General features: G+C 39.8%; 1 protein-coding gene across 1 annotated transcript in view; it reads right to left on the reverse strand.

Annotated features, from left to right (window-relative positions):
- The window catches only part of SQLE (squalene epoxidase), an 86,383-nt gene that overhangs the window by 30,730 nt on the left and 40,671 nt on the right, over window positions 1-14,982 (reverse strand). The window contains exon 6 of the mRNA XM_033929606.1: window positions 7,248-7,419. Within this exon, the coding sequence (XP_033785497.1) occupies window positions 7,248-7,419 (172 nt within the window). The remainder of the gene's footprint in view (window positions 1-7,247; window positions 7,420-14,982) is intronic.

Here is a 14,982-nt window from a genome sequence, read left to right on the forward strand (position 1 = left end):
TTTAAATTGAACTTCAAAATTACTTAGCTTTTTTTCTCTCCCTTTTAAAGCCTACGGAAGATCTCCGTTTCGCTCCCACTTATTTGCACGGGGCTTCGTCAGGAACTTGCCAACAAGGCTACTGTAAAAAAGCAAAAACTAATTTAAATTCTAATTTACATAAACATGGGTTCAACTTACTAAGACCTAATCTCCTTTATAATCTATTCTTAATCTCGCTTGTAATTGACGAAACTACCGGGCGGAACTTGTGGTTCACCATACTACCTTGAGGTGATCAAATTAATTTTGCATTTCTTTCCTCTATCTTTGGTTTAACTTACAAACACTTTATTTTATATTATATACTACCGAGCAACTACCTTTGCCTGCTGCTGGAAATTAACGGGAGAGTGTAACCTCTTATTCAGAACATCCCAAAGAAACAACATTAATCATATCTAAGAATAACGAATATATCATTACCTTTATATCCCTTCGGTTACGTTAAGTAATTTCTATGCTGCCGGGAAACTCATTCTTCCCTATATGCTCGCAATTCTAAGGGCAGAGAATGAACCCGACATTCAAAGACCAGACTTTTTATTCCAACAACAGCGTCTGTCGTCACTTCCGGGAGAACATTCAACTGCGAAAACTCCGCCTCTGTTCTTCTGAACCTGGGGTATTGGTTTTTAAAATGCTAATATTTTGTTGCTTATTGTTTTTAGCTTGTTTATTTTAAGAAATTTAAAAGAAAGTTTGCCAATTTATGGCAACATTTAAACCTCTAGGCTGTAAGCTCCCCAAACGATCTATCCATCTCTGTTCTGTTTGCACTAATTTTCTACCTCTATCTCCTCCTCTTACTGACGCCTCTACTCTGTCAATTATCATACATTTTAATTGATTGAACTTGTGGTTATACTGCACGCAGTGTGACACCAGCGGAGCCTCTTTCCTACCTAGCTTCAAACAGGACTTATGCTCCGCCATTCGAGTATTGAACTGCCTAATCGTTTTACCCACGTATATTTTTTGGCATGGACATTGGATCACATATACTATGTTGTCCGATTTACACGTGGTAAGGTGACGTAATTTATACTGTTTTTGGTTCAGAGGGTTAACAAAAGTGTCACCTTCTATAGTCAATGGGCAGATCTGACATTTACTACATTTTGAATGAAAACCCTGATAATTGAACGTTGGTTTAGAATCTGGTTTCAACCTAAGATGTTCTCTGAGATTTCTTGCTCTGGTGTAGGTTAAACGTAATTTATTATCTTTAAAGCAAGGGCTACTCTGTACTATTCTCCAATGGTTTTTAATAATAGTGGCTATATAGTCTGATTCTGCATTGTACCTAAGTACAAATGTTTGAAATTCTTGATCAGTATCAGATTTATTTGCTGATTGTAAAAGCCATTCAGGATGGTTGTATTTGGCCCTACGATACGCATTTTTTAATATTCTTCCTGGATACCCTCGATGTTTTAAATTTTTTGTTAATCTATTTGCTGACATTTTAAAGTCAGTAACATGAGTGCAAACACGCCTAAAGCGTAGAAACTGGGCTAAAGGAAGACTATTTTTGAGGGCCGGGGGATGACAACTGTCATATTGTAGCAAGCTCGTGACATCTGTGGGTTTTACATATAATTTAGACTCAAGATGATCCTCTACAATAGTCACCCATGTATCCAAGAAGTTAATCCCTGCAATGGAATGACTATATGTAAATTGAATATTCTCATCTCTACTGTTAAGCCATTCTATAAAATCTAAAAGTTGGTCTTGAGTCCCCTGCCAAATCATAAAGATGTCGTCAATGTACCTCTTCCAACCTGCTATACATGTGACCCATTGATGCGATGTTAGAAATGTTTCCTCGTAATCTATCATGTACAGGTTGGCTACGGAAGGGGCACATGTGGCACCCATGGCCACCCCTTTCTTTTGTAAGAATAGTTTCTGGCCATCGGTAAAAAAATTCTGTGTTAAAGCTAACTTCAGTAGCTCCATAATGAAACCAGTGGGGCTTTGATGTGGACAGGCCCTTTGAGCATCAAGTGCTTTGCGCACAATAGTTAAACATTTATCTTGAGGAAGAGACGTATACAGGGACACTACATCCAGTGTAACCAACATAGAAGGTTTATCTGCCAGATTTATCGTGCGGGACCACAGTAGAAACTGACTTGTGTCTTTAATATAGGAACTACTTTGTGTGACTATTGGTTTTAAAAAGTAGTCTACATATTGAGACAGGGGCTCTAAGATAGAATTAATAGATGATATAATAGGTCGACCTGGAGGTTTATATAAATTCTTATGGATCTTGGGTACTAAATAAATCCAAGGTATGGTGCTGAAATGTTTATTTAGAAATTGAAACTCCCGTTTTGTTACAAACCCTTCGTCAAAACCCTCCTGGGTTAAAGATAATATTTTAACTTTTAATTGTGTAGTAGGGTCAGAGTTTAATTCCTCATATGTGTTCGTGAACAGAAGAACAGAGGCGGAGTTTTCGCAGTTGAATGTTCTCCCGGAAGTGACGACAGACGCTGTTGTTGGAATAAAAAGTCTGGTCTTTGAATGTCGGGTTCATTCTCTGCCCTTAGAATTGCGAGCATATAGGGAAGAATGAGTTTCCCGGCAGCATAGAAATTACTTAACGTAACCGAAGGGATATAAAGGTAATGATATATTCGTTATTCTTAGATATGATTAATGTTGTTTCTTTGGGATGTTCTGAATAAGAGGTTACACTCTCCCGTTAATTTCCAGCAGCAGGCAAAGGTAGTTGCTCGGTAGTATATAATATAAAATAAAGTGTTTGTAAGTTAAACCAAAGATAGAGGAAAGAAATGCAAAATTAATTTGATCACCTCAAGGTAGTATGGTGAACCACAAGTTCCGCCCGGTAGTTTCGTCAATTACAAGCAAGATTAAGAATAGATTATAAAGGAGATTAGGTCTTAGTAAGTTGAACCCATGTTTATGTAAATTAGAATTTAAGTTAGTTTTTGCTTTTTTACAGTAGCCTTGTTGGCAAGTTCCTGACGAAGCCCCGTGCAAATAAGTGGGAGCGAAACGGAGATCTTCCGTAGGCTTTAAAAGGGAGAGAAAAAAAGCTAAGTAATTTTGAAGTTCAATTTAAAGATATAAGACTGATTTATAAAATCCAGCATTTATTTTTACACGCATATAAAGACAAAATATTTATATTATATAAAGAAAAAAAGACAAAATAATAGAATAATATATTTATATAAAGTCACCATTCATTGGTAAAGAGAATTTAGACGGGACCGATGATAGCTTACAACATAAGTCACTGGTAATGAGATGAAGCTCAAACCTTGACTGTGAGCACTTGAGACCCCTAGTCTTCTCTGCACTACCATTGAAGGTGTGAAAATGCTTGTATGACAGCGTATGTACTATAGTTTGTAGTGAGATACATCTATTATTAGAAGAAGGGATAAATAATATTAATATTAACATAATATGGAATATCAATATATTTTGAACACAATTTTAATTAATGCATTTGAAATCTATCAACACCCCATTTTGTTTTGTTTTTGCGGATTCTCATTGGAAAATTAGTCCAATTGGCACATTTCCGCACAATTCTTCTGCAGGCTGCATAAAATCATATTGCAGGCTGTACTTTGGAGACCCCTGGTTTAAAACATTGTGGTGCTGATATTCAGGGCTCTGGCCCACTTAAATCACCTATCAGCAGCTAACTGCTGATATTCAGTGGCACTAACCCAAGCAGTGTCACTGAATATCAGCTCCAACCGGCCCCATAAAAAGTGGGCATATCAGGGGCAGTGCAGGGGAAAAACTGAATATTGCCTGCACTCACATAAGCTTCAGACAGGGCCCACATAAGATAAACGAGTGAATTTAGGATAACCTCCTCACTCCTTTCCCTCCTCCTGGCACCTCCAAAATGGCTGGACAGGAGGAAGGGGACCATGCTCCTATCCTAACGTCTCCCCCACTGGACCACTGGGTATTTAGGTAGGCCCAGGAGGCCTACCTAGTTATAGAGGAACCTGGTGAGAGGGGGAGAAGAGGGTAACCAGAGTGATTTTTTTCCCCGACTCCAAATATACGTAAAAGTAGATTTATCAACACTTTTCCCTAGCATGTAAATAGAGCAACATACTCACCAATTCTTTACCTTCTAAAATACCTGCATATATTAAGTGTTGTCATAGCCACAAAGAACAGGAACAATATCTCATTACCCCTTGTAAAGACGATGTTTTCCAATTAAACCATCAACGGTGCAGAGTTATTTGTTCTCCTCTGCTGTTAACTACTATGACTTATTTACACTAATATTATGGCACGTTTTCTGACAACATTCTCAAAAACAAGGTTGATCTGGCAAGACCTCCTGCTTCTGAATTCATGCTGATTATTACTCTTCCTTTATTGGGTCTGATGTACGAAATAATTTTCTCCATTTTGTGTCTACAGGAAATCTATTTCAGTTATAGGCCATCTCTAGGACTGAACTTCTGCACATGCCAAAGCCTGTGCTTTGGTTTGCAAAAAATCTAGGACAGCAAAGACCCAAGAGTTGCAAAGTGCTATAGTGGTTCTGAGCCACAGCACCTCATCACTTACTCTATTAGAAAGTATAGTTATAAAACTCACTGAGAAAAGCAGAATTTTGCAGCTATGCAATGAAAATCATATACAAGCATAATAACATAAGAAGAGCCTTATTGGGTCAAACCAAAGGTTCATCAAGCCTATTAGCCCGTTCTCACAGTGGTCAATTTAGGTCCCTAGGACCTGGCCAAAACCCAAGGAGTAGCAGCATTCCATGCTACCAATCCAGAGCAAGCAGTGGCTTCTCCCATGTCTTCCTCAATAACAAGACTATGGACTTTTCCTCCAGGAAATTGTCCAAATCCTTCTTAAAACCAGCTACGCTATCCGCTCTTACCTCAACCTCTGGCAATGCGTTCCAGAGTTTAACTATTCTCTGAGTGAAAAAATATTTCCACCTATTGGTTTTTAAAATATTTCCCTGTCAACTGGGACATATATTTTGGTCCTGCCCTTACATTCTTCGGTTCTGGCACTGTTTGGGAACTTATATTACTTCTCTCTGGGGTCGGCGGTAGTCCCCGACACCCAGAGCATTATTTGGCTTTTATGACATTGTCACGCCTAGACCAAAGGGCCTATCAGCCTTTGTGACAAGAGCAATGTTGCTTGGAAAAAAAGCAATTTTGATGCAGTGGCTGGCCAATGATGCTCCGACTTACAGTCAATGGAGAACATTGATGATCATACATGTCTCATTGGAACACAGACATTTCACTGATCTCGACACTGGGCAGGGTCAACGATTTACTTTGATCTAGGAACGCTTTTGGTTGACTCTTACACCCAAGGTCCGGAGTAGACTCTTGAACCTGTAATCTGCGTTTTGCTTGGCTCCCTGCGCTCAGGGACTATAATGTTTCTGTTTCTAATCGGGGAAATTGGGGGGGACGGGAAGGAGGAATTATATTTGTGCACAAATGTAAGAATTTTGTTATGTATTGTTATGGATGTTTCTATGCACGTTGAAAATGAATAAATATATTAAAATATAAAATATTTCCCTGTAACTTCATCAAGTGTCCCCTAATCTTTGTAATTTTTGATGGAGTGAAAAATCCGTTCTACTCCATTCAGGATTTTGTAGACTTCAATCCTATCTCCCCCTTGCTGTCACTTTTCCAAGCTGAAGAACCCTAACCTTTTTAGTCTTTCTTCATATGAGAGGAATTCCATCCCCTTTATCATCTTGGTTGCTCTTCTTTGAACCTTTTCTAGTGCCGCTGTATCTTTTTTGAGATAAGGAGACCAGAATTGAACGCAATATTCTAGGTGAGGTTGCACCATGGAGCAATACAGGGGCATTATAACATTCTTAGTTTGTTAACCTTCCCTAGCATCCTGTTTGCTTTTTTTGATTGCCGCCACACATTGGGCGGAAGGTTTCATCGTATTGTCTACAATGACACCCAGATCCTTTTCTTGGGCGTTAATTCCCAAGGATGACCCTAGCATCCAGTAACTGTAATTTGGGTTATTCTTCCCAATGTGCATCACTTTGCATTTGTCCACATTAAATTTCATCTGCCATTTAGACGCCCAGTCTTCTAATTTCCGAAGGTCTGCCTGCAATTTTTCACAATCCGCATGCATTTTAACAGCTTTGAACAGTTTAGTGTCATCTGCAAATTTAATCACCTCACTTGTTCCAATTTCCAGATCATTTATAAATAAGTTAAATAGCACCGGTCCCAGTACAGATCCCTAGGGCACTCCACTGTTTACTCTCCTCCATTAAGAAAAATGACCATTTAACCTTACCCTCTGTTTTCTATCCGATAATCATGGTATATGTGGCAAAGTTCAGTTGTGGATTAGGAATTGGTTATTTCATTTTCTCAGGAGCCTATCATGAGGAACTTTATCAAAAGCTTTCTGAAAATCTAGATACACTATATCAACTGGCTCACCTTTATCCACGTTTATTCACACCTTCAAGAAGTCAAGCAAATTGGTGAGGCAAGATCTCCCCCCGGCTGAGCCTATGCTGACTGTCTCATTAAATCATGTTTGTCTACGTGTTCCACAATTTTATTTTTATAATTGTTTCCACCATTTTGCCGGCACTGAAGTCAGTAGGCCAATGCCGCAGAGAGCCATGATGGCTCTTCATGGTATCAGCTTACAGCTTCTGTAGTTTTTTTATTTCATAGTGCCAATATGTTAATATGAGCTCCTGTCCTAGGCTATGTCCAACTTGAAGAAACCTGAATAGTATCCTGGTTCTGATTTGGATCCATTTTTTTAATATGCCATTCACCAGTCTTGAGAAACCTCCTCCTTACAATGTGTTAAATCTATTCCTTTTTGTCCTATAAGACTATTAAATGAATTTCATCTGGTCATATTACAGTATACTTTTTTTTTCTTTTTTTACAGTTCAGTTTTCCCTCTTCCATACCTGATATTGTGTGACACATATGTATATGTATTGTAATACAGCAACACAACTAGGGCTACATAAAAATGATTAGATAAGCTAAAAGAGGTAAATGCACTCTTGTGATAGGTTATTACAATTGGGACTCAAGAAAAACCTACAAATATTAAAAATTGATGTTTCAGTTCTGATCACATCTACCATGTGACTATTAGCAAGATGAAACATTTTACTCTTGTGTTCTTACCAGGTAATTGTGGATAAATAGTTTCTATCATGTATTCTTTGATATTTCTTGGCATTTCACCTCTGATATCTACAAGTACACGAGTGTCCTCCGATGAAATCTGATAGATGAGCACTGGACTGGGGTTACCTAACACCAGCTCTGCATGGTTCGCTTTAAATTGTGGTGAGTTCTTTAAATGTAAATAAATGCAAATTAATAACATTGTAAAAATTATCATATGCTATCATTATTAACTTCCAACTGCACTGTTTATTCAATAAGTAATTATATCTTTCAGAATGTAATGGTATTTGGAAGCTCAAACAAAAAATGATTTTTGTTATTTTTGATATTTTTTGGGGGGGGTTTAAACCTTGGGGCAGATTCTTTAAACCATGGGGCAGATTCTACAGTGCTCCAACATGAATTTGCGGTCCCGGTCATTTGCTTTATTTTCTGACTGCGAATGACTGGGCAGGAGAGGGCAGCCATAGAGGCAGGAGAGGGCAGCCGGAGCGCCGGCGAGTGAAGGAAATCACTCGCAGTATGCTCTGACCACCTCTTCCTATACTAAAGTCGGGCCTCACCAATCAGGAGCTGCTTTGACACGGAGCTCCTGATTGGTGAGGCCCAACTTTAGTACAGGAAGAGGCGGTCAGAGCATACCGCGAGTGATTTCTTTCACTTGCCGGCGCTCCAGCTGCCCTCTCATGTTTCTCCGGCTGCCCTCTACTGTCTCCCCTGCTAAAAACCATATTTGCAGTTTTTCAACATTCGTGGGGGTTCCTGGAATGGAACCCCTGTGAATATCGGGGGAGTACTGTATACAGTCCGCCTAAATTTAGGTGCCTACATTGCTGTACCTAGCCAATGTAGACATCTAACCAATGTAGACACCTAACTTAATTAATAGGCTTAATCGGCACTGATAATCAGTACTTAACACCACATAATTGATGTTAATTGGATTTAATTAAACATTAGTAATCTAACTAGAAAAATGCAATTCTGACAAATGTAGGTGCATAGTCCAAATCGTGTAGTTAAAAGTGGGCATGATGAATAGATACCATTTTCCATTATAAGTAAAATGCAAAGGAGGGGGTGGGGGGAGGGATTTTAGAATTTTATCAAATGTTTAGATCAATAGTAAAGAATATTGTATATGATACTTGTGATTGCATAGGTTATGGTTAGGATGGGAGGGAGCAGGTTAAAAATTTTAATGTTTTAATGTTGAATATGATAGTGATTTTAAGTGATGTATTCAATTTCAATTGTTATTTATTGTTACACTTGTTGTAAGATGTTAAATGAATAAAGATTAAAAAAAAAAAAAGTGGGCATGATTAGGGGCAGATCATGGGCGTGTTTTTGAGTTATGCGTAAACATTTAGGCCAAGAAAACTCTGCCATAAATAGGGTGTGCCTACAAATTGTGATGCCTAATGCCACTTAGGTGGCACTAAGCATGATTCTATAAAATGTGCCTAACTTATAGAATCACACTTAGCACCGCACTAGTCGGCCTCTATTATTTAGGCAGACTATATAAAATCTGCTCCTTGTTTGTTTTTTTAATGACTATGGTAAAACATAAAAGGATATAGAGGATGGATAAGATAATATGACTTAATTTAAGAAGTTGAGTTCTGTTGAATGAATTTTATGGAGAAGATTAATAAAATTCTCATCTATAGGATGTTAGAGAGGGGGAAAAAAAAAAGAGAAAGTTCATCTTCTATATTTTGGAAATATGAATTGTTTAATGGAGAAGGTGATTTTTTTCTTTGATTTCAAAGGTTCTATATAAGACTAATTTGGATTACATTGAGAAGGATTTTAATATATGCAAAAGAGTAAATTGATTAAATGTCAATGTTATTAATTGAAAGTTATATAAAACATGGAATAGTTTTTAACTGGAAGTTTAAGTGTTGATTGAGAATATTGTCTTGATAACAAGGTCATAATGTTTTATTTCTTTCATTGCAAAAGGTAGTAAAAGGATTTATGGGAATGGTCAGATATAATCTTGTAAAATTGATTTAATTGGAAAAGATATAAAATGGGTTTCATGAAAACTTTTTTTAATATAAATAAGTAGGATTTCATTACAGCATGTGTAATTATTGAGGCAGTACTTGATTTGTAATACATTAAAGTATAGGTTTATTACTTTTAAGTATTGTCAAGGGAAAGGGGTAATGGAAGTTGCCTGGGGGAGGGGGTATTGTGATTACTAATCCTATGTGTGTTCCAAGACAGTCAATTTATGTGGAGGGTGGGGGAGGGATAAAGGAGGGGGGTTCATAAAAAGGGGGTTGGGAGGATTTGTAAAGGAGAAATTTTACTTCAAAAGTTTTAAAAATGGGGCACTGGTGTCTATTCATATTAAGTTAAATAAATTTAGAATTTATTGTTGGATTATGAATCTGGGAATAAAAATTTATAATGGAGATTAAAATCTTCTCATTAAATGTTAATGGCCTTAATCATCAAATAAAAAATAAAAAAATGCTGGCCTTCTTGAAGCAACAGAATGCGGACATATGTTATATAAAAGAGACACACCTATCATTAGTAGAGTCAAAAAAATTGGAAGGGGGATGGGTAAAACAGAGTTTTTTTTGCTCCTGCAATTGGGAAAAAAGCTGGGGTTGCCATTTTAATAAATAAAAAATGCACAGCTAATTTTCAATTGATTGATTTTGATCCCTTGGGTAGGTGGGTTCATGTGAAAATGAGCATGGGAAATAATACCCTGGATTTGTTTAATGTGTAGCGTGTTTTTTATCCAAATTCCCAAGTATTTTAATCCACCTTCCTTCCATACAAAAGAAAATGAATCAAACAAGCCTTTTGTACAATACACATTTAGTGGAAGAACTTCAGATTTACTCCAATTTATCTTATTCCCTGAAAATTTTCCAAATTTCTCAATCAATTTAAGATAATTTGCCAATAATCTTCTCGCCTTATTTGAGCTTCCATAATACAGAGTTTGTTGGGAAAACAAATCTTTCCTTACCAATTTTGAAGATATCTTATTATATTTACCCTTTGCTTTTAATATAGCCTGAAGGGTACTTTGCTCCCACTTTTCAACTAATTTAGCTTCCAAATGTTTAATTTCTTTTTCCAAATTGAAAAATTGATTTTTAAGTTATTTTCTAATATAAGATGAATATGAAATAATATTACCTCTCATAGTGGCCTTAAATGCATCCCATAATGTTTCTATGGTAATTTCTTCTAAAGTGTTAATTTGAAAAAATTCAATAATTTTTAATTTAAATTCTTCAAGGAAATTTGAATCCGCAATCAATGTATTATCGAATCTCCATACAGACCTGCTATAATCTTGCTCATCAAACTTAAATTCAATCCGTACACCTCCATGATCAGACAAAATGATAGGATCTATGGAGGCTTTTGTCACTTGTACTAATTGATATGAGACAAAAATATAATCTATTCTTGAAAAGGATTTATGAACTAGTGAGCAAAAAAAAAATTCCCGATCATCAAAATGAAGTATCAGCCATATATCCTTTAAAACACAAGATTGAACCAAATTATCTAATCCTAATGATTTCATTATTTTACTTGGTTTTTTATCCATTAATAAATCCATGACAGCATTGAAATCTCCAGCCACCACTAAATTAGAAGTGGCCAGTGGGAGTATCAATTGTTGTAACTTTAAAAAAAATTCATTCTATTTCGTATTTGGCTTCCTAGTTCCGTAGTCTGGCATTTCACACACACACACACACACACCCTGCTTCTAGGCTGCAGCGAGGCTCTCACAACAGCTCACAGCCTGGCATCCCTGGATCTTCGGGAGTTCAGCTTCTTTTTTTTTTTTTGCATGCCTGCTCTTCCTTCTTGCAGGTGTGACAAATTTGGGAGGTGGAAGATTGCTGGCTGCTCTCCCTGCTCAGCAGCCTGTTTAAAAAAGAAAAAAAAAACCACAAACCACTCTACTGAGCCCGGAGGTCTAGCACATGCGCTGGGATTGCTGTAGAGCGATCCAGCCAAGCAGATGGGGGCGTTCCTCTGATCGCCCCCTTCTGCATATTCTACTTTGAAGAATTTGTCGGACCTGCCCGGATCAGGCCCAATCGGGCAGGTGATGAATCTAGCCCTTTATAAAATGTGTCTACATTGTGCGCGTAACGTCTAATTAGTGTTACTTATGACGTGTTAATTGCCAATTATCAGCACCAATTGGTCTTGTTAAACAGTTAAGTTGTGCATGCAAATCACCTGTGTGCACTGATTCACACATACTACTTATAGCACCATATACAGAATTTGGGGGCAAATGCATAACCATGCATCTTTTAACATTACGGCTTGCCTGCCAAATTCTAGATCAATCTTTGCTAGATCCTTGCTTGTCATAGATACACCTGTCTCAAGATACACCTGTCTCAGGAGTTGCCATACAACAAATAACATATAACTGGAAAAATTGGAATAGATTAAATTACAGTTTTTTGTGGAATTCAGTGTGTCATATTTATAAAATGGAAAGAACAATATCGAATCAGAAAGGAAATTTTAATAAATTTCAAGATGTGTGGGGGCCATTGACAACTTATTGTAATGAGTAGGCATCATTTTTCCCTAAATAGTACAAATGAAAAAAAGGGGAGGGGGGTTAGTTGTTGATTTTTCACAATCTGTTTTGAAAAGAATGAAAGATCTTATATGGATTTTTATTAATGGCTAGATTACTCGAAAAGAATATTTTATGATATAATGTGATTGGATATATGGTAGGGGGGAGGGAGGGGGGTAAATTTGATTACTTTATGTGCATTATGATAGAAAATCAAGTGATGTTTTCTTTTATTTTTCAGTGGAAAAATTCTTTTTTTTTTTTTTTTTTTAATAAATCTTTATTCATTTTAGATTTTTCAACAAGTGTACAAAAAAATCATCAGTCAATATACAACATCACTTGAAACTCTACAATTTCTCAAGAAAAAGATTTTACCCCAACCCACCCCCACAAAATTGTAATCAAACATAAATATATTACATAATATAATAACATATAGCACAGTTACTTACCGTAACAGGTGTTATCCAGGGACAGCAGGCATATATTCTCACATGTGGGTGACGTCATCTACGGAGCCCCAGCGCGGACAGCTTTTCAAGCAAACTTGATTGAAGTTTCAAGTTTGCTACACTGCACCATGCATGTGCATGCCTTCTTGCCCACTAGAGGGCGCATCCCCACCTCGTGGTCCTCAGTTCCATAACCAGCAAAGAAGCCATCCCCGGGGAGGAGGGCGGGTTGTGAGAATATATGCCTGCTGTCCCTGGATAACACCTGTTACGGTAAGTAACTGTGCTTTATCCCAGGACAAGCAGGCATGATATTCTCACATGTGGGTGACCTCCAAGCTAACCAAAAAAGGGAAGGTGGGAGGATGGCAATTTAGGAAAACAGGTTACGTAACACCGACTGGCCAAACCGGCCGTCGCTTCTGGACAAAGTGTCCAGACAGTAGTGGGAGGTGAACGTATGAACCGAAGACCAAGTGGCAGCTTTACATATGTCCTCCACAGGAGTAGACCGGAGGAAAGCGACAGAAGCTGCCATAGCCCTGACCTTATGCCCCGTGACTCGACCATGGAGCGTGAGACCAGCCTGAGCGTAGCAAAAAGAAATACAAGCCGCCAACCAGTTGGACAAGGTGCGCTTGGAAACAGGATGTCCCAACCGATTAGGATCAAAGGACAAAAACAATTGAGGAACCTTCCGATGAGACTTGGTACGTTGGAGATAAAAGGCCAACGCCCTCTTACAGTCAAGCGTGTGAAGCGCCGCCTCACCAGGATGAGAGTGGGGCTTCGGAAAGAACACCGGAAGAACAATGGACTGATTGAGGTGGAATTCAGACACACCCTTAGGCAAAAATTTAGGATGGGTGCGAAGAACCACCTTGTCATGATGAAACACAGTAAAAGGTGGATCCGCAACCAAAGCCTGCAGCTCACTAATCCGACGAGCTGACGTGAGCGCAAGCAAAAAGACCACCTTCCAAGTGAGAAACTTAAGAAGAGATTTGTCGATAGGCTCAAAAGGAGACCTCATCAGTTGAGCTAAGACCACATTAAGATCCCAAACTACAGGAGGAGGTTTCAGAGGAGGATGAACATTTACGAGACCCCTCATGAAACGAGTTACCAGAGGATGAAGAGAAAGAGAGCGACCCTTGAGATGCCGATGGAAAGCCGCAATGGCACTGAGATGCACCCGAATGGAAGTCGTCTTCAGTCCAGACTTAGACAGATGCAACAAATATTCCAGCACCGAAGACACTGGAACTGAACTCGGGTCCAGATGGTTCGAGGAACACCAGGATGAAAATCTGGTCCACTTCTGGGAATAACAAAGCCTAGTCGAGACCTTGCGCGAGGCTACCAAAATCTCCCTCACCGACTGAGAAACAGGAACCGAAGTCAAGGGGAAAGGAACCAAGCGGTCAGATGTAAAGACTGAAGATTGGGATGCAACAGCGAACCCCGACTCTGAGACAGCAGAGAGGGAAAAACAGGCAGAAGCAGCAGTTCCCTGACACTGAGTTGAAGGAGCAGGGAGAACCAGTGCTGTCTGGGCCAACGAGGCGCAATGAGAATCATAGTGGCTCTGGACGCCTTGAGATGAACCAACGTCCTCAAGATCAGAGGGAAAGGAGGAAACGCATAAAGGAACCTCCCTCCCCAGTCGAGAAGAAAGGCGTCGGCCTCGAGACGGTCCGGGGAGTACATCCGAGAACAATAGAGGGGCAGTTTGCGAGTCTCCGGGGAGGCAAACAGATCCACCTGAGTCCCCCAGCAGTCGAAGACCTCGCGCAGAACCCGGGAGTTCAACGACCACTCGTGCAGCTGGAGAAGACGACTGAGTTTGTCTGCCAGACAGTTCCTCTCTCCCTGAATGTAAACCGCCCGTAGGAAGATGTTCTGGGAGACCGCCCATTCCCAAAGGCGCAGGGCTTCCCGGCACAGGGACCAAGAGCCCGTTCCTCCTTGCTTGTTCACATAATACATTGCCACCTGGTTGTCCGTCTGCACGAGGACTACCTGATCGTGCAACAAGTGGCAGAACGCTCGAGCCGCTAGAAAGATGGCCCGAAGCTCCAACACATTGATGTGACAAAGACGGTCCTCCGCCGACCATAGACCCTGAGTCCGCAGACCGTCGAGATGAGCCCCCCACACGTACTCCGAGGAGTCCGTGGTCAGGACCTTGCGATGCGGGGGAACGAGAAAGAGCAAACCCCTGGAAAGATTGGAAGAGTTGGTCCACCAACGGAGCGAGCGTCTGAAAGAAGGAGTCACCGTTATCGGACAAGAGACTGGGTCGCGATCCTGACGCCACTGCGAGACCAAGGTCCACTGAGGGAGCCTCAGATGCAAGCGGGCGAACGGAGTGACGTGGACCGTCGACGCCATGTGTCCCAGAAGAACCATCATGCGCTGAGCCGACACCATGGGCCTCAGCGAAACCTGGCGACTCAATCGAAGCAGGGCCTCCAACCGAGGAGGGGGGAGGAACGATGTCCAGCACGGCTCCGATAAACTGGAGGGATTGAGTCGGGGACAATTGAGACTTGGGAAAGTTCACTTCGAACCCCAGACGTTGAAGGAAGGTTGGGTCGCTGAGATAACCCCCTCCCTGGTCGACGCCTTGATCAGCCAATCGTCCAGGTAGGGAAAGACCTGTAGC

Source organism: Geotrypetes seraphini, chromosome 2 (genome assembly GCF_902459505.1).
Source record: "Geotrypetes seraphini chromosome 2, aGeoSer1.1, whole genome shotgun sequence".
NCBI lineage: Eukaryota > Metazoa > Chordata > Amphibia > Gymnophiona > Dermophiidae > Geotrypetes > Geotrypetes seraphini.